The sequence below is a fragment of the Chrysochloris asiatica genome, unplaced genomic scaffold (assembly GCF_000296735.1).
Source record: "Chrysochloris asiatica unplaced genomic scaffold, ChrAsi1.0 scaffold00106, whole genome shotgun sequence".
Classification (NCBI taxonomy): domain Eukaryota; kingdom Metazoa; phylum Chordata; class Mammalia; order Afrosoricida; family Chrysochloridae; genus Chrysochloris; species Chrysochloris asiatica.
The window spans coordinates 5352747-5380409 of record NW_006408624.1 but is presented as its reverse complement, the minus strand read 5'-3'; the positions used below and the strand labels follow the sequence as shown (position 1 = coordinate 5380409).

Genomic DNA, 27663 nt, shown 5'->3' with positions numbered 1-27663 from the left:
AAAAATTATTTGTTGTTTATCTTAAATTCAAATTTAAGTGGATATTATACATTTTTTTTGCCGATCTTGCAGTTCAAACCGACCTTGCAGTTGTTGTGTTAAGTGCCGTCGAGTCGATTCCGACCCATAGCGACCCTGTATAGGGTTTCCAAGGAGCAGCTGGTGAGCTTGAACCACTGACTTTGCAGTTCAAACGACTTTGCAGTCTGACGATTTAGCCCGCAGCGCCACACCAGGACATTTAAGCTGAGACTTAGATGACCAGAAGCAACCAGCTAAGCAAAGGTTCAGAGGAAGAGTGATTCAGGCAGAAGGAACATGATGTGTAAATGTTGGAATAGCCAGCGTCAAGAGGCTACAAATAAGGCCAGATAAACAGGCAGGGCCAGATCATGCAGAATTCTGTAGGGATGGCAAAGAGTTTACATTCCTGCGTTCGTTTCTTCGTTCCTTCCTCCCTCCGTCTCTCATTCCCTCTCTTTACTTCTTTCTTTTCTTAATTCTAAGAATGGGGATTTCAAGAAGAGTGACAGAATTTGATTGCTATTTGGCTGCTGTGTGGTCGTCAGTTTTAGAGGGGCTATAAAACAAATTCCGTAGATAATTAAGCTTAAGCTGCTGTCATTGACCTGGGAAGAAGCTTCTTTGTTCGAGGGTGGACCCAAATAGGAGCTCGGGGCCGCGCAGACTGGGTAACTAGGCGGTTGCTATAGAGGGGCAGCTTGGCGGTTGCTAGGGAGGAGAGGGGCGGGGCCCTACGCTAGGCGAAGTCTCTGCAGCTGGGGCGGGGGCGGAGCCAGGAGTGCGGCGGCGCTCTCTGCGCGTTTGCAGGATGTCACGCCGGGAAAGAGGTGGTGCGAGCGGAAGTGACGTCGTTCTGGCACACGTGGTCTAAGTTGGTTCTCGCGGGTCGCTTCGGCTGGGCCTGGGGAGTTCCGATCTCGTTTACCCGACGTAAGCCAGACCCAACGCTCAGACCGAGCTCCGGCCCAGGTTCCGCCGGCAAGATGGTGAAGCCAAAGTACAAAGGACGGAACACCATCAACCCCTCCAAGGCCAGCACTAACCCCGGTACTGGCGGCGGGGCGCGCAGAGGGTGGAGTTTGCAGGAAACCTGGAGGGTGGGCTTTGAGGAGGCCGAGGGGGAGGAGGGAGATCTGTGGCGTTGCTTGGACGACTCTTGAGCTGAGTGGCTATCGGGTGTGAGAAGGGAAAGGAGACAACATTTGTAGTGGGGTCTTCACCTGGAGGCTGACGTCTTGCTCGCCTGGCAGTCTAAAAGCTGGGAAAGTGAACACCTAGGCCTGGCAGCCCGTGGGGCCTCTCGAACTAGGAAATCAAAAGACTGGAAAGGGAAAGAGGCAGTTAAAACTAACCCTCATGTGTTCCTCTGTTGGGTCAGATGTTGAAGCCCCACCCCCATAGATTTCGGTCTTACATTATTCCATCTTGACAGTTTGGGAAATTTGCTGCGTAGTGGGCCTTTTACACTCGACGGCACCTCACATCTAGTGAAGTATATAAAAAACTGCGGAACAAATAGGACAATTTCAGTAAAGATGTTTTGAGGGATGTGCATCAGAGTTTCGGTGAGGGTCCACTTAAAGGATGAGCAAAATCTCTTTTGGGGGGAGTTAATAAAACTTTGTTTTTAAATGTCATGTAAAGTTTTTAATGACTTTAATGCATGTTGAATGTTTTCCCTGGTTGATAAATTGTTCCATTTTTGTAGAAAGACTCCGATTGTTAGTGTCCTGTTCATTCTGACTCATGGCGACCCCTTGTGTGCAGAGTAGAACTGCTTTACAGTATTTTCAAGGTGCTGGACTCAGACTGCCATGCCTGTCTGATGAGACTGTTCTGAGTGCATTCATATTGCCAAACTTTTGACTGGTAGTTGAGTACTTACATGTTTGTGCCACCCTGGAACTCCCTTGGAAAGGCCTTACCCCCGGAGTCCTGGTGTGGCACTGTGGGCTAATGCCTCAGACTGCAAAGTTGTTTGAACTGCAAGGTCAGTGGTTCAAGCTCACCAGCTGCTCCTTGGAAACCCTATGCAGGGTAGCTATGGGTTGGAATCAACCTGATGGCACTTAACAGCAACAACCCACTACCCTTGAGCTGATTCCAATTCATAATAACCCTATGTACAGTTTTTGAGATTGTAGATCTTTATGGGAGCAGAAAGCTTCATCCCTCTACCATGGAGTGCTGGTTAGTTTGAACTGCCACCCTTGAGGTTATGAGTTCAGTGATTGTTCTACAGTACTAGCAAGGTTCCTTGTGAAAGATTCTTTTGTTAAGTGCCGTCAAGTCGGTTCTGACTCATAGCAGCACTGTGTGTAGTGTTTCCGAGGAGTGGCTGGTGGGTTTGAACTGCTGACCTTGCAGTCAAAGGCTCTTCAAGATCCTAAATTTATAGATGAGACTAAACCAAAACAGAAGGGTCTTGTTGCAGTGACACAGTTGGTGAGTCATTGAGCTACTAGTCTTTCTGTCATTTCAGCCTGCTTAACTATATCACTTTGGAGTCCTGGTGTAGCGCTGTGGGTTAATGCGCTGGACTGCAAAGTCATTTGAACTGCAAGGTCTGTGGTTCAAGCTCACCAGCTGCTCCTTGGAAACCCTATACAGGGTCGCTATGGGTCAGAACCAACTCGATGGCACTTAACAAAAACAACAACTACATCACTTTAGGAGTAAGTAGACAGGGCTTGAAGGGATCCCCAAATTATAAAACTAGGCTGATATTACCTGTTTATAGCTTTCCTCTCTTTCGAAGATGTAAGGCAATAATTACTACGTGTTTTATAGTTGATTAAACTAAAATCAGACATTTCCCACACTTAAGTACCAAAATTGTAGTCTGTGTGGTGCCTCATAAGGAACTCTGGTAGCATCGTGGTTACGAGTCAGGCTGCTAACCTTAAGGTCAGCAGTTCTAAACTGCCAGCTGTTCGTAAGAGAAAGATGAGACTTTCTGCTCCCATAAAGATTTGTTGTTGTTGTTTTTAAGTGCTGTTGAGTCGATTCTGACCCATAGCGACCCTGTACAGGGTTTCTGAAGAAAGCCTGTAAATCTTTATGGGAACAGAAAGCCTCATCTTTCTCCCACAGAGCGACTAGTTGTTTTGAACTGCTGACCTTAAGGTCCGCAGCCCAATTCGTAACCATTACGCTGCCAGAGCGCCTTCCGTAAAGATTTACAGCCTTGGAAACCCTATACAGGGTCACTGTGAGTTGGAACTGACTCCATGGCACACTGTCACCACCACCACCACGGTGCCTTGTATATACTGAGTCCTCAGTATTTGATAAACTGAGACCCAGATATGTGGTTAAGAGCGTAGGTGGTAACTGACAGTTGTTGTTAAGTACCGTCAAGCCTGTTTAGACTCATGGTAACCCTCTATAAACAGGGGTGGTTGTTGTTAAGTGCTGTCGAATTGATTCCAACTCATAGCGACCCTGTATAGGGTTTCCGAGGAGTGGCTGGTAAGCTTGAACCACTGACCTTGAGGATCAAACCAACTTTGCAATCCAGTTCATTAACCCACAGTGCCACACCAGAACTCCATATAATAAACAGCCTGGGAAACTTTTTTCTGCCTAAATTTATAACTTCATTCGTGGTTCATGCAAAATTATCAATTTAAAAACTAGCCTGCTAGCAACAACAACAACATTTGGTCAAAACTTTAATTAACTCACCCTTAATGTGATGCTGGACTTCTGGAGGGTTGCTGTAGTATCTACACTGGACTGTGAGCCCTAGGTTGCCAGTTCAAATCCACCAGCTACTCCTTGGAAACCCTATACAGGGTCACTATGAGTCGGAATCGACTTGATGGTACTTAACAGCAACTTAAAAATGCAATGGCTGGAATTGCAGTTGCCTTGGCAGGGCCAGACTAGGTGGCTTTGCAGGGCCTTATCTGGCCCAAGGGTCAGATGCTCCCCACCCCTGCTCTATAGGGTTTCTGAGGAGCAGCTGGTGGGTTTGAACTGCCGACCTTTTAGTTAGCAGTGTGGTGCTTATCCTACAGCATGACACCAGGACTTCAGTAACTGACTTGTTAAGTGCTGTCAAGTCTGTTCTGACTCATAGTGACCCAGTATAGGGTTTCCAAGGAGTAGCTGGTAGGTTTGAACTGCTTTCCTGGTGGTTCACAGTCCAGTGCTCATCCACAGCGCCACACCAGGACTCCACAGTAACTGAGTGTTTGGTTTCAAATTCTAGCTCTGCCACTTAGCAAGTTATCTGACCACAGTGCTTTGTTTCTGAGTGAAGAGTGAGGTGATGTAGTCCTCTTTATAAGATTATTATATGAACTAAATGAAACTGCTAGATTGTGGGTCACATGATAGATAACCAGGCCGCTTCAGATCATAATTTTATTGAAGCAAAGTAAGGGGATAGTAGAGAGACTTTGTAGTAAGGTAGCCGCTTGCCTAATCTGAGTGAGCTAGCTAGCACATCTTGAGCAATGATTGTATTTGTGATTGCTGTTTGTCCAGTAGTGTGTTGTCTCCTTCTCCTAGATCGAGTGCAAGGAGCAGGAGGCCAAAACATGAGGGACCGGGCCACAATCCGGCGCCTGAACATGTACAGGCAAAAGGAACGCAGGTGAGTTCTGGCCACTGCTATACCCTCCCTCCTCTTCCCTTCATGCCCTTCGCTCATAACTGAGGGCCGGTAAGCCTTTGATATTCCCACCCCTGCTTTTCGAACTAGAAGTTGTGTATTGTCAGAGAGCTACCCTAAGAATGGTCTGTGGGTATTGTTATCATGAACTGTTCATTTTCATTTAGTGGCTAGTGAAATTGTGATTGTGTCACAATACTCTGAACAGTTAGCGGCCTTGTTCTCCCAGCCTCAGCCTCCACCTGGAGCACAGCCTGTTTCAAATCCTTCAGAGGGAAATTTGATTTTCTTTAACAAAGAATATAAGGCTGTAGTTATGAAAGCAGCCGGAAAACTTGCTCTTTTTATGCCAGACTTTGGATCACAGCATTCTGGCACTTGGGCATACATGGCGTCTCTGGGCTCTGCTGCAGCAGCCTCTACCGCAGGAACTTGCTGAGTGTGGCATTTTATTAGCTGGTCTTAATTTGTTTGCTAATTAGATTCTTCATCCATTCTAAAAGATGTGTTTCAAACACAAGCGTCAATGAACTTAGTCACCTACTTAGTCTGCCTTAGTCACCTACTTTGCAGTTGGTTTTAGAATTTTGCGTTCCAGCATAAATTACCCTCTACTTAAAATTTATTTAAACCAGCCTTCAAATAAATTACCAAAACCAAAAAAAAACCAAACTCAAGTATGTGTTTTTTTTTTTTTTTTCTTTAAAGCAAACAAACAGTAAACAGATTTTTCAACATCAGCATTATTTGTTATTCGTTTAGTTGAAATCATTATGTGCTCTGTTGTCTGTTGCAAGAGGTTAAATGGCTTTTGGGCAATCTGGTTCAAATGTAGAAGTATTTTTTGTTTACTGAAATCTGTATTTCATGATCATTCAAAACCAAAAAAGAAGAAAAGAAAAAGGTCCTTTTGATGGAAAGGGTATTCCATAAAACAAACTTTGCAGTTGCCTTTCTTCTGTTGTCAACCTAAATCTGTTATTTCCTCAATTTAGAAACAGTCGTGGTAAAGTGATTAAGCCCCTGCAGTACCAGTCAACGGTGGCTTCTGGCACAGTGGCAAGAGTGGAGCCGAATATCAAGTGGTTTGGTGAGTGTCATGTCCTGTTATTTTTGCTCGACAAAAAGGCTAGAATGCTCGAGGTGCCTAATAGACAGGACATTTGGGGGAGGGTTTTTTTTTGTTTTTTTTTTTTAGCTTCTGATTTTTTTTCTTTTTTTCTCAAAGGGTAGTTTGGGGTTATATGAGAAAACTAACTGTGGAAAAGTGCTAAAAAAAAAAAAGTGGTTTTGATGAACTTCTTAAGTAATTTCTCTTTTTGACGCAAACTCATGCTTATTGATTATAAGTGACTCCTCTTAACTAGAAGAAAGCAGCCTTAACAATTAGCATTAACAAGGACTCTCCTGTCTGAATCTCTGGCTGCCTAGAGAGATTGCTGAAGGTGCCCTGGTAGTGTAGTGAATTATGAGCTGGCCTGCTAACTATAAGGTCAGCAGTTCATATCCCAGTAGCTCTGCAGAAAAAGGATAAGGCTTTCTGCTCCTGTAAGGATGTGCAGCCTTGGAAACCCTACACAGGGTTGCTGTGAGGCACAACTGACTCCGTGGCACGCTACCATCACCACCACCACCAGCAGAGAGATTGCCGTTTAAGAGGTGGCATTGCAGATAGGTGTGTGCCCTTACCTAGCAAAGGATGTTCATTGACCTCAGGTTCTACTGAAACAGTTTTCTTAGTGGTGGTGTTTATGAGTTGAGGGATAATGAAAGCCTCTTGTGAGTCATTCCCACAAGTGAATAGTGTATATCCAGTGTCTGAGGGGACCAGGGTTTGTGCCTTTGGAAACTTGACCTTCATTTCTGTCGTGGCTTTTGACCTTTCCCTTAACTGCAACTGCTGCTAAGTGTGTGGGCTTTTCCGATGGTGAGACCCATTGTGTGCCTGTTGCTGACCTTTGTATTTGGAGACCGATGATAGCTCTCTCTGCGTATCTTTTACATCTTTTTGTGGATGTGATACCCCCTAGGATACTGCAACACAGAAAAGTGCCCAAGAAAATCCCTTAGAAACGCATTTAGAATGGTGGCCAGGAACTTTGGCTCCAGTTGCCTGGATTTGAATCCTAGCTCAGCCCATGGACAAGATATTGGCAGTCTCTCTGTTCATCAGTTTTCTCATCTCTAAAATGAGGAGGAAACCAGTATTTAATTCACAGGACTGTTGGAGTAATTAGATGAGCACATATATGTAAAATGCTAGAATACTGATGTTTGTTGTTAGGTGCCATTGAGTCGATTCTGACTCAGAGCAACCCTGTGTAGGATTTCCGCGGAGCCAGCTGGTGTTTGAATCCCTGAGAAGATTTTGTGGTTCACAGTCCAGTGCTTATCCTATTGTTACTGTTGCTAAGTGTCTTCGAATCGATTCCAACTCATAGCGACCCAGTATAGGGTTTCTGAGTAGTGGCTGTTGAGCTTGAACCACTGACCTTGTGGTTCAAACTGGCCTTTCAGTCCAGCGCATTAACCCGCAGTGCCACACCAGGACTCCATCTGATCCTGTAATGTTTCACAAATAATGAGTGCAATGTAAGCATTAGCTGTTGTCATCACCACCACCATGCTCCTCTTTCTCCTGAGATTTTCAGTCTGTACTGTTTGAGTGAGCACATTCTCCAGGATCTGGAATCTCAGTGGTGTTCTCTGGGTATTCCTACAAGGGTTTTGTGTGCTTGCATGGGTCTTTGGTTAATTGAGCTCTCCCTTCAGACCTTCTTCACCTGGCAAATCGTAACTATGACTGCTTAGCCAAGTTGCTGGCTTTCAGGAGTCTCTGTCCATACTACTGATCAGCAGAGTCTGCTTACCCCGCTCTCTGCCAGCTCTAAGCAGGAAGTAGGACATTTGTCACATCTCACTTCTTCTCAGTGATGTTTATTGTTCAGTTTCAGCCATTCAGGACATTCAGCTTAGGAAACAATTGAAACCTTTTGTGTGCCTGGGTGGGTGTGGTTCAGACTGTGTGAGTAAAGGAGAGGCAGTTGGGGTTTTTAGGGCATGTTCCCCCCTCTGTCCTGTTTCCATGTGAAGGTGTCTATAAATATGGGTGGATGTGTCAGGTGTTTGGGAGAGTGGGATTCATCTGAAAACTGCCTTTCACTGGGTCATTGTGAACACAGACAGCACAGGAGGACTAAATGGTGACATTGTTTATTTGTAAAACAGGAAACACGCGTGTGATTAAGCAGTCATCATTGCAGAAATTTCAAGAGGAAATGGATACAGTTCTGAAGGATCCATACAAAGTTGTCATGAAGCAAAGCAAGCTACCAATGTCTCTTCTCCATGATCGAATCCGGCCTCATGTAAGATGTAGGATGCCCCCGGCGGTGGCGTTTCTTGGTCAGGCTTTACACGCATCCCACTCTGAGAGCCTTCTGTTTTGTCTTCGAGAGCAGCGGCTTTCATGCACTTGTGAAGAACTTTCTGAGACTTCCCATTTGAACGTTTGTTAGGGGTCTCCCCTCTAGAGTGATCTCATTTCATCAGAAGTGCAGTAGCATCGTGGATAAAGTGCAGGTTAGAGAGTCAGATCTGAATTGTAATCCTTGCTCCATCCCTCCCTCTGCCCTTAGTTAGGTTTCTTTGGGAATTTGAGTGCCCAGACTGTAAAGCGAAGGTAACCCCCCTCACTGGTTAGAAGTCAACATGGATTGATCACCTGTGAAGCAGTTGGCGCGAAGTGAGCATATAGCATATCACATGTTGTTAAGTGCAGTCAAGTCAGTTCCAACTCATAGCAGCTGATGGGTTTGAACCACCGACCTTTTGGTTAGCAGTCTAGTGCTTATCCTGTAGTGCCCACACCAGGACACACGGTAAGCTCTAGGTATTAAGCAACCAAACAAAACCCTGTTGCTGTCCAATCTGTTTGACTCATGGTGTCTCCGTGTGTTCTAAAATAGAACTGAGCTCTACAGAGTTTTTTTGGCTGTAATCTTATGGAGGCAGATTGCCAGCTCTATTTATTTATTTATTTTATTTTGTGGTGTATCTGGGTGAGTTCTAATTAGCATTGTAGTTAATAGCCTAGTGCAAACTGTTCTTGATATCCAGGGACCAAATAGATCAATGTTATTGTTAGATTTTCAGCTCATCTTTTAGGAGTAGATTGCCAAGGTCTTCCGCCCTCAGAGCAGCTGGATAGGTTCGAATTGCCAACCTTTCAGTTCATAGTCAAGCCAACCATTGTGCCACCAAACCCACTGCTGGTGAGTCAGTTCCATCTCAGCAGCCCAGTAACACAGAGTTGAACTGCCCCAAAGCGTTTCCGAGATTCACAGCCTTGCTATCAACCTTGACACGTTTTCCCTGTGAATTTGGCTCCCAGCCGAGCACTGAAACTACTGTACCATCAGGGCTCCTCAAAGAAACTACTGTACCATCAGGGCTCCTCAAAGAAATGCTGTTAAGTACCATCGAGTTCGTTTCCAAGGAGTGGCTGCTGGGTCTGCATTGCTGACCTTGCAGTTAGCAGTCCAGTGCTTATCCTACAGCTCCATGCCAGATACTGTAGTGATAGGTGGTCACAGTGGTCTGCCATGGAGTCAGTTCCCCCTCGTAGCAACCCTGTATAGGGTTTCTGAGACTGTAGATCTTTATGGGAGCAGAAAGCCTCATCTTTCTCCCACAGAACAGCTGGTAGTTTCAACCTGCTGACCTTGAGCTTAGCAGCCCAATTCGTCACCACAGTGCAACCAGAGTACTTTAAACCAGGACTGTTTTTGCTGTTATTGTTAGATGCCGTGGAGTCAGCTCCAACCCAGTAACCCTGTGTACAGCAGAAGGAAACACTGCCTGGTCCTACACCATCCTCACTATTGTTATGTTTGAGCACAGTGGTGCTCACGCCTCCGTGTCAATCTATCTTATTTGGGATCTATTAGTAATACATTTTTCGTTTGTTTCATTGAGTGGTGATTCCATCAAGCTTTGGGAAAATGTAGAATTTGGATTGGGTGGCGAGTTAGAGACCTTTAGGGTTGTATATACATTGAGGATTGTGAGGATTCTTTTTCAGCCAAAAGAGTGGGGTGCTGTTCAGACTGGTTGTAGATTGTGGAAGTTCTGAGCACAGTAAGAACTGAATCTGACTTGGGTGGGATGAAGTTCACATAGAACCAAAGAAGTGGTCTAATGTTTGCTTGCATGCTTTTACTTGCATTGAACGATAATTCCCAGAAATGTAGTGAGGAGACACAAGCTTTGGATCCAGTCTAAGGAGGGGAAGAAAATATTGACATGCATACATGGATGAAACAGTTCAAAGAAAAGTGTTTACTTGCAGAACAAAATAAAAACCAAGGCCTGGTTATTGCCTCAGGTTTTGTCAATTAGGCTTTGTTTTCTGATGGACCAGAAGAATGGCACCTATTAGTGGGAAGACTAGTCTCTTTCAGGGAAACACATGGGTGTCATTCATGAACCACAGACAAGTTGCTCATTTCCCTTCTTCTCTTTATTCTCCCTAAAGCCATCTTTTAACAAACTATTGAATCCTGTTTATGGGAAGAACTGAGGCTCTATTATGGATTTATTGCTTTGTTTCCTTCAAGTTGTTCATTGCTTCTAACCTCTAGTGTTTAAATCTCAGCTGTCCAATGCAGGATCTGCAGTTGCAGCACTCAGCTTGTATTTTGATACAGAAAAGGTATTCAGGGTCATTGATACTTTTGGTGTTTGGCCTTGAACCCCCTTAACCTAATTTTATCATTGTGCGATACCAGCCCCTCGTTATAAAATGTCATTCTGAGATTGTTCTGCACAGTGGTGTCAAATCCAGACATGCTTTTTTTCAGCTTTTGCACATTCAGTCCTACGTGAGGTGTAGGGACTGTAGTTCTGTAGCAGTGCAGTCAAAATGCTGTAACATTTTGCCCGTGTACTTTGTTTTACTGGCTATTACTGCATCACATATAACAACGTATAGGATTTGATACGCAAAACCATGTACACTGCATTTTATAGGTTACTTAAGGGATTTGGGGGGATAATTTTGTTTATGTTTGATTTTACCTGGTAGCATAGGAACCTAACTCTTATATAAAATAGGACTCCTCTTTGAGGATGACCCTTGGTGATGGTGGGTAGCATGTAAAACAAAACAGAGGAGTTACAGAGGCTGCCAAGACAATAACAACTAACTTGAGGATCTTCAGAAGTGACGAAGGGAGCGCCATCGTCCTGTGTATGGTAGCTGGAGCTTACAAAGGAGCTTGTTAGGAGGGCCCGAGAATGATTCTTTTGAGGATAGTCTCTGCCGACTGCTAGCAGTGTGTTACGTGATAGATCCTAACTCAAACTTCGACTTTTATCCTGCTTCAAAAATTCCTACGCCTGTAACTCCTTTATAGGCACATCAAGTTCTAGTTAGTATCAAATTCCTTTTATCGCATCTAAACTATTATTTTGGACTTTTGCTAGATGTTTTTCATCCGAAGCCTTTCCATGTGCATTTAATAAAAACGTTACCTAAATTAGGGAAAAATGTTATCTGAAACGAAAATGCATCTTACAAAACAAGCAATTCCTTTTAGCCATGAAAGAAATTAACTTCCAAGAAAAAGTTGGCATTTACACTTGGGTTAAAAAAAAAACACAACTTTGAGTATGATGGTCCTTGACAAAATCTGTGAATTTGGCGAATTTTATGCACTTGTTTGAAAGCTCAGAAAAGTGATCCGAAAAGATAAGTTAATTTCCATCATTGTGGCCTTTATTACATTTGACTTCAGTTTATGATAACTGAAATAAAGCTGAGTTTTTGGCACATTGCACACAGCTATTCTTACTCACTTTGATTCTTTGCATTAGTTTTGTATTTCTCCAAGGGAGTTTACAGAACTTCAGAATAGGGGGACAAGTGCTTATGCCCTGTAAAGATGCATTGCTGATCTGAAAGTGGGCTGCATCCATGTTTTTATAGATTTTGGTATAGGTTGAACTTTGGAAAAATAAAAGCCGACAGCCTTTCCCAGGTGGGTTTTTAACTTCTCAGTCTATCCCCGTGCTGCTTTCTTTGCTTTCACCTGGAATTCTTTCTCATCAGAATTCAAAAGTGCACATTCTCGACACGGAAAGTTTTGAGTCGACATTTGGCCCAAAGTCCCAGAGGAAGCGACCAAATTTATTTGCAAGTGATATGCAGTCTCTCATAGAGAAAGCTGAGACGTGCACTGAGGGCTACGACCAGGGCAAGGACCGCGACTTGGTGACTGAGGACACTGGTGTGAGGTACGGGCTACGTTCCTGCAGCGCTCCTCGTTTCGGCTCCCACTCAGTGTGCCAGCTTGAAACTCGGTGCTTTTCCTCACAGCGAGGTCTCCTTCCTGAGACTAGAAACACTGGTCACTGACTGAAGGGGCTTTTATTTGCCATTGTTTGTATGTTGTTGTGAAGTGCCGTTAAGTCGATTCCATCCCATAGCAACCCTGGAGCAGCTGGTGAGCTTGAACTGCCGACCTTGCAGTTCAAACGGCTTTGCAGTCTGGTGCATTAACCCATAGCAAGTATAGTAGGCCTTTTATAGCTGTCTCTTCATCCCCCGCCCCCCCCACCGTACACACACACACACACACACACACAGAAACGTTTCTTCATCGTAAAAGTAGTATCGTGGTAGCCCCTGAGTTATCAACATAAGGTACACCTCACACTTTAGAACAAAGTCCTGGAAAGCTAGTAAAAACTTGAGTATTTACAGTGGTTCCTGGTAACCTTCAGGCACGACTTTGCAATACGCATCAAAACATTACTACTACTATACTATTAAGAAACCCTGGTGGCGTAGTGGGTTATCAACTGGACTGCTAGCCATAAGGCCAGCAGTTCGAATCTACCAGCCGTTCCACAGAAGAAAAATGAGGCTTTCTGCTCTCATAAAGCCTAGGAAGCCCCATGCAGGGTCATGATAAGTCAGAACCGACTCCACAGTGTGCATCAGCTTCCACTGTATAATTAGTTAAAGATGCTTTAATGCATCGGCTTCTTTCATGTGTTTTATGCATAGAAAGGTACATTTATACTGTATGTTAAGACAAACATTTGACTACCTGATCTTAAATACAAGTGCTACCTAACCGAATTTTCGTTCAAATTTGACTTAAAGACAGATTTAGGAATGGATTCATATTATAGACAAAATAGAAAACAGAGTTAAATTGGAAAATGTAAGAAGAGAATAAGAATGCGTAATCCCACTACCCATGTTAAGGGCATTGGTAACACCCTGGAGCCCTTAATTGGTGGTCACAGTACCAGTGGTGGAGGGGGGGAGCTCTTGGGCTTGAGGTTTCTTTTGAGCCTCTGAAGATAATATGAAAAATTATGTGTGTATATGCATAAAGGTAGTGGGTGTGTTCTCTCAAATATACTAAATACCTTAAGACTGTTTTAGGTTGCCGTTTACTTGAAGACAGTTTTTTTTCATTGTTAAGAATTAATTTCCATGTCAGTAAATAATAATACAGCATTTACCAACGCCATTAATAGTTCATTGTAGCCCGTCTCATTTTTGGTCATTTATGCTGTTCATAGAGACAGGTAAGGGTAAAAGGTCCTTACAGGAGAAATCCCAGGGTGAAAGAATATGCGTGTTTTTCTATTGTAGCTGCACATGCTCTTCCGATGGGGCTTACATCAGTCCAGTCTCCCCAGCAGTGCTGGAGTCCCCATTGTCCCTCACTGGTCTCTTAAATGAATCACTTCAGTGAAGAGGCACTGCCACTGAGTGGCTGTGACTTCATTGCCATTGTCTGTCCTTCTCAAGCTTTGGGCCGCTAAGAGGGAACATCAAGTCATTTGTGGCCGAGCCAAAAAGTAGTGAGCTCAGTTATCCTAGAATCATGTGGACTTTTGAGTTAGCTTTTCAGCCTTCGGCTAATTTGAATAGTTTAAAAGGTACAATAAGTAGTAATGGGAGAAACCAAAGCATTTTGCTTCATTTTTACTTAGGTTAGCAAATAAGTAGATTGTAAACCTTATCAGAAAAATTTCACTATGTGGTACCAATACGGTTTCACTATGCAGTACCTATATGGTTCAACCTCTGTGGTTTAAATAAAAAAAAAAAAATCAACACGCAAACCATTGCTTTCTAATTGATTTTCAACTCTTGTCAACATCATGTGTTAAAGTGTAGAATGGCTCTGCAGAGTCTCTTGACTGAAATCTTTACGGGGGCACATCACCAGGCCTTTCTGTCACAGGATTGCTGGGTGGGTTCAAACCACCAACTTTTAGGGTAGTAATTGAGTACAGACTGTTTGCACCACCAGGGACCTAGATTAGGGTTCAGTCCTGCCTGTTACATTTCACAACACTCTGTGGTCTGTTGTCTAATTACAGTCACTTAAAATTCGGTTTGTTTTTGGTCTATGTCTGACTGGTTTTGATACCCTTTATTTTTTGCTACATGGTTTGACTTTTTGCAAAGCATCTTTTTTTTTTAATCTTTGTATTGCTTCAGTTACTCATTTGGAATGTTCTCTTGTTTAGAAATGAAGCCCAAGAAGAGATCTATAAAAAGGGACAATCCAAAAGAATATGGGGTGAGCTCTACAAGGTAAGACGCTTAAATTCTCTCTGGCTGAGTAGTTCCTTTGATTTTCATGATCTTATATCAGAAAACTGATTTAGATTTATTGGAGCTTTGTCAGACAAAGTACAGACTCCCTTGCCCATTCCATCCCTGATCCCCAAAAAAGAAACCAGGGTTGATAGAGCCATGTGTGTATTACTAATGTGGCAGGTAGTTGCATTTGAGAAATACCTTATATAATAAAAACAGCAGCCTTTGGTGCATATATATTTTCTGTTGACAGATCTTTAGATTCCCTACTTAGATGGGATTCTTACTTAGTTTTGTGGTGGTGGCGGTACTTGTCATTGTGTGCCGTCAAGTTTGTTCCGACTCATAGCGACCCTAAATAGGGTTTCTGAAGCTGTAAATTTTTATGGGAGCAGAAAGCCTTATCTTTCTCTCACAGAGAGCAGCTGGTAGATTTGAACTGCTGACCTTGTGGTTAACCCACTACACTACCAGGGCTCCTTATTTGTATGTCTACATGGTTAAAACCACGAGAACTTTGCAGTTGAGTCTAGCCCTCAAATTTTACAGGTGTGAAAACGTGTGGAAAGGTTGGATACTATAACCCACGGCACCCAGCCTGTTAAGAGGAAGAGTCTTTGTGTATCCTGAGTTTTGATCTAGTGATCTTTAGCAAACTAAGTTTTTGTCCACACACTAGTAATTTTGGTGGGAACAAAGATGGTCAGGCAAATCACAGACTCAAACTGTGACTTAAAGGAAACTTGTACCGTGAAGGCAAACAAAAGTCACGTTCCGTAAACTGCACAGTCGCTAACAGTGAGCCTCTGAGAAGTTTAACAAGTAAAGGATTCTGTCCAATAATACATAGCAGTCATGAAGTAAGATGGGTTTCATCAAATACCCGCAGGTGAAAATCCTTTGAATTCTGATCACTGGGCCTTGAGGTTGTCTTCGGTCTGCTCTCCTCAGAAGATGGTTTTGAAGTTGCCTCTAATTATTTTACTTTTTCCAGGTTCCCTAAGATAACCATCTTTCTTTCATTTTGTATTTATTCTGTAGCTAACCATTTTTGCCTCTTCGAATTTGCAGGTGATCGATTCATCAGATGTTGTAGTTCAAGTTCTTGATGCTAGAGACCCAATGGGTACCCGTTCCCCTCACATTGAGACTTACTTGAAAAAGGAAAAACCCTGGAAACACCTCATTTTTGTCCTTAACAAATGTGATCTTGTTCCAACCTGGGCAACAGTAAGTACAGCTACTAATCCCCAGACAAATTGCTGAGGCCATTCAACCTAGTATTGATTTTGAATTGTTAGTTCATAAATCTGTCTCATGGTTTTTAGGCTATGGGGCATAAGTCAAAGTGTTGTACTCTTGAGATTGGAGCATTCTCATTGAAACCTAAGTGTGTTTCATTGATACTAGGGAGAGAGGCACCTTTTGTCCGCTCGCTGCCAGTTAACAGTGGGACAGTTGCAGTGCCTGCAACAGATGAGTGCTGGTGTGGCCCCTTCAGAGGGAGACCTCGGCTGCTGAGGCACTGGCTACTTTACATTATGTCAAAGTAATTGCATTTAGATCACAGTGAAAGCATTTTTAACAATTACTTTTGCATTTGTAAAGCAAAGACAAAACATTAACTGTCATACTTTGGAAAACACTTCAAAGAATTATAGCTAACATTTTTCTTAGACAACTGTATATTTGCAAAGCAATCCTGTAATACAAATTTCAGTTCTTCTCAATATTGTAAATCAGTTGCTAACCACTGACATCTTTTCTTTTTGCCTCTAGAAACGTTGGGTTGCTGTCCTATCCCAGGATTATCCGACACTTGCTTTCCATGCAAGTCTTACAAACCCTTTTGGCAAAGGAGCATTCATTCAGCTTTTACGGCAGTTTGGAAAGGTATTGAACTGGTCTGTTTCTCTTGGGGTTGTCTGGCTGTGATTTGTGTGAACATTCCGTTTGCCACAGTTTATCACTTAGGTGCTGACTCCTCCCCAAATCTTGGTATTGAAAAATGTGCTCTAGAGATGTAAAAAAACTGAAGAGAACATCAGGATTATAAAGGATTATGAGGTGTTTTCTAGCTCAATCATTATGCTGATTTTTCAACCAGCGTTCTTTTCATTCTTTTATTCCTGGTACCCAGTGGTCCAAATGCTGCCTGAGGTTGACCCCATCCCCTTGCATTTTAAAAGCCTGCCATGCTTCCTCTTTCTTCAGGGCCATCCAAGTGTTCCCCGTCCCCTCTGCCTGGGGAGTACCCTACTCACACACTGGCACCAGATCCTTGGGCAGATGTTAGTGCCTCAGGGCAGCCCTGAAACCAGATTACTCTGTTCAGTGTTCTTAAAGCTTCCTGTCCTGTACCTATGATTTTTCATTTGATTCATTCTACCTGGCTTCTAACATAAGATACATGTTCCTAGTCCCACCCTCCCCTGCTTTCCAGAAGGAAACACTTTCAACTCTTCACTGTTAACACGTTATTAAAAATCCTCTAATTTTTATTGTATGTTTAATGAGTCTTATTGTTGTCTGTCCTTCCGCTCCCACCCCACCCCAGTTTTAGGTACTTGTTAACTTTCTGCTGTGGAAACAAGCCACTGTCTCTCCACACATACTTCCTGCTCTTCTCTTTTCCTGATAAAACAAAACAATGTCTGTTTAAATTATTATGACTGAGTAAAGTCCTAATCCTAGTTGATTCATACACTGTACTGCGATTATAATTCTTTTCTCATAAATCCTTTCCTTTTCTCAGGTGTTATTTGCTCTGGTTTATTTGTATCCATCATGTATCCCCCAATTATCCGGCAGAGCAGGGTCTTCCAGAATGTTCAGAGGGCCGGTCTGTTTCAGTGGTGAGCCTGTTGTCCTCCCTCTGCTGTGTGGAAAGCCATGCTGCTGTCATCCCTTGGGGACTTCCCTTCTCCAGCATCTTTGAATGCCCATGGCTGCTTTCCTATCTTGGATCCTTGTTTGTTGGGTCCCTTTTCATCCTCTTTATTTATTCCTTCCTTTTCATAGAACAGACTTTCCAGAAGCTTCCCAAGAAAGGGTGCTTGGGAAGAACTTTTTTTGAGACCTTACATTCTGAAAATATCTTTATTCTACCCTCAACATTGTCACAATGTTTGGCCAGGTGTAAAACTTAAGGTTGAAAATCCCTTTCCCTGAGAATGTTGAAGGTACTACTGCATTGTCTTCTGACTTTTGATGCAGCTGTTGAGTCTTCCAAGGCCTTCCTGACCTAGCTTTTTTGGCTGTAGTGATCTTTTTTCACAGTGATATACCTTGGGGTGGGTCTTTTATTGTTCAGTGAGCTAATGGGACTTCTAGTGTGAAATTGTCTCAGGTTATTTCTTTAATGTTCCCTCTTCCCTTTCAGCAGTTCTTTTCTCTTCCAAGAATTCGGTTTTGCCTTCTGTATTTCTTACATTTTAGCATATATGTGACATTTTGCTCTATCATCTGGGTGATTTCCCTGACTGAATCTTCTAGCTGTTCTATCGTAAACTTTCTTGTCCTGTCACTTTCCATTTCTGGGAGCTCTTTGTTGTTTTACTATGAATTGTCCCCAAACTCCACTCCCCTTTGTATCCTCCTCTTGTTTTGCGGATGCAGTAGTCTCTCTCTGTCTCTCTGAGAACATTACTGAGAGGAGAGATTTTTTGAAATTTTCCTCTCTCCTGACATTGACTTTGTTTCCTCCAACTTTCTTTTTTTAGCTTAAAATAACAAATATATTATCTTACAGCTCTGGAGGTCAGAAGTCTGGTATGGGTGAAAATTAAGATGTTGGCAAGCTGTGTTCCTTTTTCCCTCCTACTTTCTTTTGTTTGCTTTACTATTTTTCTGTTAGAGTCACACTCAGATGTTTGGCTGTTCTTGGCTCTCCGTTCCTATTTAAGGGTGAGGCACTAAAAAAAGCCGGTAAATGTTTTAGGCATGGGATGAACTTGTTGGCTCGTAGACTTCTCTATAGGGCGATTGGATAGGGACCCACAGATTACAGAGGACGCCCTAGATTTCAGTCTGCCAGCCTTTGCTCTTAGGCCAGTGATTCTCCCCAAAAAGGACTCTTCAGCCTCCAGCTCTGGGAGCATCTAAACCCAGTTCTGGGAACTCTATGGGAGTAAGGGGCTAGGGTATTCACAATTCAGTGTTCGGACTTCCAACTAATCACTCTGGAGTCAGCTGCTTTTAGCGGCTCCTATTCTTAATGTAGAGTCCCTTTTGAAACATGCAGAGTTTCAAACACGTTTCATCTCCCAGGTCCGTGTCTCAGAGAGATGTGGGAAGATGTGTTCTTTCTAAAGAAAGAGTAAGCCACGACAGAAAGAGGGAAGGGGACCAAAGAAACGGTCTTGCCATTTATAGGGACTTCCAGCCAGTCCTCTTGTTTTCAGCCCTGCCCTCTCAGGTGTGTGGTACCACAATGTCCTGAAGTTTGTTACGACTCCCTGGCATTTCTTCAGTAGGTTTTTCAGTATTTCTACCTTCGCAGCCATTTAGCTTTCCTATTTTGTAGCAGGGCAAGTAAGCTATATTACCTTGTAGCTTCTTATATTTTGTTGACATCACAGTTCTTACTATTTCCTCTGTAGCTCGTTCTTTGAGCTGTGGTTTCTCTGTGTTAATCCTCACTGCTGTCAGTCTAGTGGACCCTGGGGAGGGGCTCTGAGGTAAGCATGCACATGTACATGGGGGCTTCAGTAGTCTATGGGGGGGTGGGACGGGATTCCATTATCTTTTCGTTCCTCTTTTTCCTTGAAGTTTTTGAAGCCCCCTCACATGTTCAATCAGTCGTCTTTACTCATATATGTAGACTCTCATCTTGGTAACAAGCTTGAGTTCTGTCTCCTTAAGACTCTCACCCAGCCCTCTAATTGGTGAAGCTTTTTTTTTTTTTTTAATCTTCTGTTGCTTATTTTGGGCAATAAAAACACAAAATATATTCTGCAAAGAAAGGGAGGTTATTGCAGTAGGTCATGGCATTGTCGGTTGGTGACTCTGTTCAGGTTCATTACCCTGGAGACATTGGACTGGTGGCTGGTGTTCTTCTAAAGTGATGATTTGCAAGCTCTTTCTTCTTTTCTCTCTTGACCCACATAATTTCAACCTTAAAACATTCAAAGATAACTTCATCTGATGACCAAGGAAATGCCACACACCTGCTTTGTTGATAATGGTACAGATCTCACTCACTCAGACTATGCAGGTGGCTTGTGTCTAGGCTTCACATCAAACTGTGACCTCAGTTTTACACTCTCTTCTTCATTAGCAAAGAAACACAACCTGTCTGTCTGAGGGAGTTGTCATAACTGCCAGTGTGCTGTGTGTTCTTTTTTCAAACAGTTACACACTGACAAGAAACAGATCAGTGTCGGGTTCATTGGCTATCCAAATGTTGGCAAGAGTTCGGTGATAAATACTTTGCGTTCCAAGAAAGTTTGCAACGTGGCCCCCATTGCAGGTGAAACCAAGGTACATCTGGCTTGAGTGGGTCTTATTCTATGTATTTGATTTTCATAGAGGGTGATTGTTTTGGGCCTGGAGATTGAAGACCACCATTGGGAGGTCAGTTTTTCACAGAGTAGTTTAGAATGTGCTAGAATTGTTTCTGTCAAAGTCGAATGCCAGTGTAGATTTGGTATGATATCATCAGTGCCATTAATACTTGGGTCTACTTTAGATTGTTATCACTCCTATCTTTTACTTGTTTATCAAACAAAAATAGCGAAAGGATGATGCCTGGGTGAGATGGAAAACTCAGCCTTAGGGTAGATTCAGACCATTGTTGGGGAGGTCATACCCTGGAACACGGAGTATTTGGGGAGTAGCATGGATCTACTTGAAGGAAGAGAGGCCAAAATGAATACTCAGCTTCCAAGAGAAAGGTTTACTGGGCATTATTGCACAATGCTAATTGGAAGACCGGCCTCTGCATTATTTTTAGACTCTTAGCTGATGGAAACTATAGTTTATACTTGGTGGAAGTGTGTCATGCTGGCGTAGAGAGAGGTTTAGTTAGTAACTCAGTGACTCAGCAGGTTGCTTTTCTGTGATTCCCCCTCCTCTCCTTTCGAGATTCATGGTAACATCAGGTATTGTGCACTTAGACTCAGACTTGACAGAGGGCAGTCCCTGACTCGTTTCTGTCTTCAGGTCTGGCAGTACATCACATTGATGAGGCGGATATTCCTAATTGACTGTCCAGGCGTGGTTTACCCCTCTGAGGACTCGGAGACAGACATTGTGCTGAAGGGAGTTGTGAGTATTGTGGTTCTGACAGGCCCTTTGTCTGCCTTTTCAGGGGAAGGGTTCTTTCAGAAAGCCTGGATACCTTTGCTTTTTACTCCTTCAGAAAACAGTTTGGGGTCAGCCTGTCTGACCAAACTTTTGGAACATGATGCTGAGCAGGGCAGCATCTCCATTCCACTTAGGCCTGTTTGTGGAGTTTGTGGAGCCATGGGCATATCTGGTCAGTATCATCCCACAAAAGAGTTTTTCGTTTACACACAGAATCCAAAGGGAAGCAGGGCCTGTTTATGTTTAGTGATAATTCATCTTCGTGGGTTTATGGCTTGAGTCATTTTGGAACCCAGTCATTTCCTCACTTGTTTCTGAAGACTACCAAAACTCTAAATGGTTCCACTTAACTCTAACCAGTGCTCCTGGCTCTACATTCTGTGCCCATTCCTCCTCTCCCTTCTTAAATTATTCCATTCTTTGGGGGTCCTGGTACTGGCAGACGTTTAACCATTTCTACAAGTTGAGTAACATGAAGCATTCCGAGTTGAAACTGCTGCAGAAGCCACACAGTTAGTTCGTTGTGAAGTGGGATTGGCACTGGGGTTTGGGCTCCCGCTGCTGGAGTTGGCTCTTGGTGGCCCTCCTTTCCACCGACCCTGTCTAGCCACCGCAGAGATGGCCCCTGCCAGGCTCTGCCTGCCCTGTGGTGGTGTCATCTATTTTCAGATATAGTTATAAAGAACAGTCAGTGGAAACATCACTGCTTCCGTTAAGAAGTGTGTAAGTGAGAGATTGCCTGTTGATATCTAGGTTCAAGTTGAAAAAATTAAGAGTCCTGAAGACCACATCGGTGCCGTGCTTGAACGAGCAAAGCCAGAATATATCAGCAAGACCTACAAAATTGATGCTTGGGAGAATGCCGAAGATTTCCTTGAGAAGCTAGCTTTTCGGACTGGGAAGCTGTTAAAGGTGAGTCTTCATTCGTGATCGTGTAAATGGCCAAATGTGTGCCGTGGGACTGGCTTCTTGCAAGCAGTGTGTATTTGATAACGGGTCTTTTTCTGCATGCACGCTGAATGCAGTATGAAATCGTCCAGCAGGGGGTGGTGAACAGCAGGGACAAGGAGCTGGCTTTTTGGTTTTTTCTTTGTTTGACTTTAATTTGGAGCCTTTCTGTGGCATTTCAGGGTGGCGAACCAGACTTGCAGACTGTGGGTAAGATGGTCCTCAATGACTGGCAGAGGGGTCGGATTCCTTTTTTTGTCAAGCCACCCAATGCAGAGCCCCCGGCAGTTCCCCAGGTAAGACAGTGGTCCGCAGTGACCTAGAAGTAGTGCGTCCCTTTCTGGAACATCCTTTTCCTAGGTGGTAGAAATTTCAGCTGTAGTGTCTCCATTCCAGGGGCCATAGCCGTGACATTTTGGGGGCGTGTAGATGTGGGCTAGATAGTTAGGCTGGTAGCCTCAATGTCAGCAGTTCAAACCCACCAAGTGCAGGAGAAACAGAAGATTATCTGCTCCCATAAAGATTTAGTCTCAGAAACCCTACATGGGGTGGCTATGAGTTGGAATTGACTCATTGGCAGTGAGTCTGATTTGTCGGGTTTGGTATGTTGAAACACCAAGCGTAAATAGCAGTTTGGGGAGAGTTAGAAAAAGAAGTACTCATTAAATGTAAGTGCCATCTGCTGCCTGTATCTGTCACACGTGCCAAAAACAAAACAAAACAAGCCTTCCAAGATGCTTTTGTTTAGCAAACATTAGTATGACATAGCCCTTACCTTCCAGAAGCATGTAATCATGTGTAGTTGGTACTCAGAGAAAGAAGTCTTTGATTTGGGGGTTTCTGGGCTAAGTTGAATGGCTGCTCTCTTACCCATTTCCCTTACTCTGGCAGTGGTCCGCCAAAAGCTCCCCCTGTAGCAATTTGCTTTTCTATCTCTAGGGTCTCTTTCAGAGTACAGCCAGGTCTCTTGAAGAGGTGGCTTCAAGTTTTCTCTTCTCTGCTACTAGCATTTGGATTGAATTAAATGGGGGCCATGTCTGACTTCCTCTGGCTTCACAAGGAGGAAAGAGAATCAAATTCAGAATCAACCCAGGGACAGTTCCTATGAAGTGGAGGTCAGACCTGCTTCAACCCTACAACCTTCTTCACCCTATTCTGACACCAACCCTCCCTCCCACAGCCCTCTCTGCTTCACATCTGGGTTCAACAATCCATTGCAATGGCCACCTGGAACTCTTAACAGTACTCATAATTTTGGGGGTTGTTAGAGAGATGAGCATGTTACAATTCAGGAACAAAACCAACTCAGGATACTACAGTTTTCCAATCAGGGATGCTGCTTCTCTGCCATACTGCAGACACTCCTAACTTTTTGTCTTTGGCTTCTTAGCCATGTGGCCTCTTGACCTCTGCCCTGCTCGGACAAACGTTACAAAGATCTTGAATGCCCAAAGGGTACACTCTGTATGCCATCTTCCTTGCCCGTAGGCACTCTGCTTTACTCTGTCCATAGGCCTAGAGCCTGAAGCTGCCCATCTCTCCATGCCACTTTTCTAGGTAGGGCTCTCACACCCCATTCATCCTATTCCTTCTTCATGGCCCTGGGCTTGTCTGTTCCTGCTTCTCCGATGGCTCCTTTTAAACATAGCTGGATAGCAAAACTACCTAATCCCAGCCTTACAGCCCTGTATACCTTATTTGCATGATCCCACCAATCACTTGATGGGGATTAAGGAGACGTTAAATAGAAAAGTCATATTAAGTAAATCGTGAATTCAATGTATCACAGTGTCTCTGGTTTTCTCTTATCTGAGCTCCATTCCCAGAGCTTCAGTTGTTGACTAGGTAGTCCCAGGTGACTATTTCCTCCAGCATTTCAAAGTTGGCATACCTGAAACTGAAGGGAATCCATTTTCTCCCCTCTTGGCTCCCAAACAACCAAACCAAATAGCTCATCTCCTGTCGTCTTTGTCCATGCGTGTGCCAGGTGTTCTTTAAGGTCCTGAAAACACTGCAGCGAGCAAAGCTGGCAAGTCCCAACCCTGCTGGACTTGTGTTACAGACGAGGAGGTGGGCAGTAAACAAACTTAGAATGTCGGGAACTGTTGGTTGCTGTGAGGAAACCAGATGAAGGGCTTCCGGGAGTGCTCTCGGATGTAGTCTGGTCAGGGAAGGCATTTGAACAGAGACCATGCAGCTATTCAGGAGGAGGAGAGCATTCCAGACAGAGGACCAGCACACCCAAAGTACCGGAAGCAGGTTGTACAATTCTTACGAGCGACGGTGTACCCCCCAGTCTGTGTTTCTCATCTCTGTCTTTTTGCAGGGAAGTTTTAGAAACCCTTTTGAGAATCTGAAAGCTCAAGATTGCCTCGCTAGGACAATGTTCAGATGCACATAAATATTCTCTATAGACTTTCCTGGGTTTTAGAAATACATGGTTTATTTAGCACTTTGCTTTCCACTCATGATTTTGGAAAATTAAGCCCTAAGAGTTGCCGTTGTGAACATGAAATGCAGGTCTGTGTGAAGCACCCGTGGGAAACCTGGCATGTGCTTCTCTCTGTACCATTGTCTAAAGCAGCCAGTCTCCAGTGCACCCAATTCAGAAACAGGTGGTGGTGGTTGTTGAGTGTTGTCGAGTCGATTCCGACCCATAGTGACCCTGTATAGGGTTTCCAAGGCTCTCCTTGTGAATCTATTCAGGAGCAGAAAGCCTCATCTTTCTCCCCAGAGCAGCTTGTAGTTTCAAACTGCTGACCTTGCGGTTTGTGTAGGGTTTCCGAGACTACATGCTCACAGGAACAGAAAGCCTCATCTTTCTTCCGCCGAGCTCCTGGTAAACTCAAATGGTCTATTCCAGTGCTTATCTTATGGAGCCACACACTCCCCAGGTGATTGTTTTTAATGGTCAAATGGAGTCCTGGGGTGATGCTGTAGGATAAGCCCTGGACCACAAGGTTGGTTTGAACCACAAGGTCGGCAGTTCAAACTCACCAGCCACTGCTCCAATACCCTATCCAGAGTTGCTATGAGTCAGAACTGACTCATACAGCGCTTAGCAACAACAGTGGTCAAACGCAATTATAATTGGCTCATCCTTTGGAACTGTAGATATATCCCTTGACCCTTTAATACTGGCTTCAGAGCACACTGATTTAGAATAGTTTACTGATACAACTCAAATGTGGGTGCTTTCTGATCTTTCCCTTCATCCTGGGAAAAGGAATACTTCATTTGAGGGCAAGATACAAGTTTAGGAATTCAGCTTTCATTTTCTGATTACTTCTCTCTTCCCCTCTTGGCCTTTAATAGCTCCTACCCTCTGCCTCCTCTTCGGAGGTTGCCACAGAATCGACCCAGAACCTCCCAGAAGCAGAGTGCACAGAAACCATGCTTGAGGAGCCAGGCTCTGTCCTTGAGAAGGAGAGCAGCCAGGAGCAGCAGTGCGACACTAACTGGGAAATGCAGCAGATCCTTGCACGGGTCCGACAGAACTTCGGCAAAATCAACGTCGCGCCTCAGTTTTCCGGGGATGACCTGGTTCCTTTGGAGATGTCAGATGTTGAAGAGTTTGAGAGCTATTCAGAAGACGAGGAGCAGCAGGAGCAGCCAGGGGACGAGGAAGAAGAAGAACCTTGCCAGGAGTTCCAGGAAGAACCCGTGCAAAAGGACTCCAGAGCAGTTCTTAAAGCCCTGGATGATAAGATTGCTAAATACCAGAAATTCTTAAACAAAGCCAAAGCTAAGAAGTTTTCAGCCGTCAGGTAGTGTTGACGTTTCTTCATGCACTGCTGTTTGTTCTTTCCCAGAAATCTGTCTTGAGGACTGGAGCAGTGTTTGTTGCTGTGTGCTGCTGAATCGATTCTGGCTCCGAGGGACCCTGTAGGACAGAGTAGAACTGCCAGAGGCTTTTCTAGGCTGTAAAGCGTCACTGGAGCAGATCTTTGCTCCCAGAGCTCTTAGTAACCAAGCACTTAACTACTGTGTCAGTAGGGCTCTTGAAACTGTGATGTGGTTAAAGTGCCGTCAAGTGTTTCGACTCTTAGCCACCCTGTATAGGGTTACCAAGGAGTGGCCTAGTGAGCTTGATCCACCTACCTTGTAGTTCAAACCAACCTTGCAGTCCAGCTCATTAACCCACAGCGCCACACCAGGACTCCTAAAGCAGTATTAGGAGGGGTTATTGCCTTACAGAAGCCTTGGTGGCAGTGTGGGCTAAGCACTAGGCTGCTAACCTCAGGGTCGGCTGTTCAAACCCACCAACCACTCTGCAGGAGAAAGATGCTATCTGTTCCCATAAAGATTTACCAACTCAGGAAACCTGATGAGCCGTTTTATTCTCTCCTATATAGGTTTACTGTGAATCAAAATCAATTGGATAAATGTTTTTGGTGGTTGTTTATTGCCTTCTTACAAGAGAGTAGTTTAAGTTATGTAAAATGTATGAGAAACTTAGGTGCTGGGATTTTAGAAATGCCCTGGGAGCTACAGACACTGGGGGGCATTTGACTTGTCAGTGAAGTTGGGGGATGGAGAATCCGTGTGCAAAGGCATTGACCAGCAAGCTAGCTGTGTCCACATTAGCATGTGATTTGAGCAGTTGAGGGAAATGGCCACCTTCATTACTTTGCATCTCTGTTGCAGAATATCCAAGGGGCTAAGTGAAAAGGTCTTTGCAAAATCAGAAGAACAAGAAGACGTACAAGATAAAGGTAAAATTAAATCATGTCAGTCACTAGTTTAATCTCCATATTATCTTTTGGACTATCAGTATCCACACATATTTATCATATTGGCAGATTACCCTGGTTCCATGTAACCTGTGGAATTGGATTGTCTACTTTTTGTTCTATACATTTCTTAAGATTAAATGGGTCAATTCAGGGAAACTTCCTCTTAAAAGAAATGTCATTATTAACTTTATATTCCCAGGGTGGGTCTGAAGATAAATTTTGAATTGAAACTTCCTGTTTCTCGTGTGTGTGTGTGTGTGTGTGTTTCTAGCACCTACCAAGAAGGGGAAGAAGAGAAAGGCACAGAGAGAAGAGGAGCATTCGAAGAAAGCTCCCAGGATGCTTACGTCTAAGGAAGTAAGTATTTTTGGTGTTTTTCTCAGCTGGCTTTAGAAAGCACAGAGAAATAGAGTTCTTGAGACCCACTCTTTCCGGAGCTAATGGTCTAGAACCAAATCCCAGGAACTCGGATCCTAAGTGTCCTGGAGCTCATGATCATCATCTCCAGACCTGTCGTCGGCAGGAATCAGTGTGGTGTAAATGACCCACAAGTGGACAGAAATATCTCAGCATACAGATCACTGACCTGACCTGCGCCAAGTTCAGAGCTAGAGTGGGCCCTGGAGGTGATGTGTTATTGGAAGTAAATGTTCAGCCTTAGCCCTGAGGACCCCTTGTCAGGGATGTTGACATAGCCGCTGAGCATTGGGCAGGGCTTTGAGGCGAGTGAGGATCTGTCGTTTGGGGATGTACTGAGGGTAGAGTTGGCTCTGGAGGTGAAGCCACCCTTGTTCATACTGCTCCCTGTAGCTGTGAAGCAGCTTAAGATATGGGGCACAAAATGAACAGCACAGCACCCGCCCACAGCCCGCCGTTGTGACTGATTGTGCTCTTCTCTTCCGCAGCGGAGACGAGCAGAACGGCAGCAGCACTCCCGGAAAGTTGGTGTGCGTTACTATGAAACACACAACGTGAAGAACAGGAACCGGAACAAGAAGACCAGTGACTCCGAGGGGCAGAAACAGAAACACAAAAAATTCAAGCATAAGCAGTAGTAACATTTAAAAAATTGTTTATTAAATTATACAAAAATAGGCAATTGAGCATTATGTTCATTTTCCTTATGCACAGTTGGCATTTGTAAGACCATAATGCATTTGTTCTGAAGTTTGACATTGGAAACCGCTCACCAGGGCAAGTGAACAAAGCCCCCTCACCCCTCCTAGGGGTCCACTGGCACATAAACACTTGAATTAGCCCTTCGTCTCAAAATGTAACCCTACCATGTCAACATTTGACAGAAACGGGCTATGGTCTATAAAATGGCTAGTGTGTATGTTTATTATATGGACACTTAGCAATTGGGACAAAACATACAGAACAAAAGCAGAACATTT

The 27663-nt window shown here is 43.9% G+C and overlaps 1 protein-coding gene across 1 annotated transcript; it reads left to right on the top strand.

Moving 5' to 3' along the window:
- Positions 1-1007: 1007 nt before the first annotated feature.
- On the top strand, positions 1008-27321 carry GNL2 (guanine nucleotide binding protein-like 2 (nucleolar)). The gene is made up of 16 exons (XM_006867547.1): positions 1008-1071; positions 4543-4627; positions 5641-5735; positions 7874-8013; positions 11757-11941; positions 14204-14270; positions 15348-15506; positions 16056-16169; positions 19629-19757; positions 20439-20543; positions 21336-21494; positions 21713-21826; positions 24846-25297; positions 26178-26245; positions 26538-26623; positions 27172-27321. The coding sequence occupies exons 1-16, from the start codon at positions 1008-1010 to the stop codon at positions 27319-27321; spliced, it is 2172 nt and encodes a 723-aa protein (XP_006867609.1).
- The last annotated feature ends 342 nt before the right edge of the window (positions 27322-27663 follow it).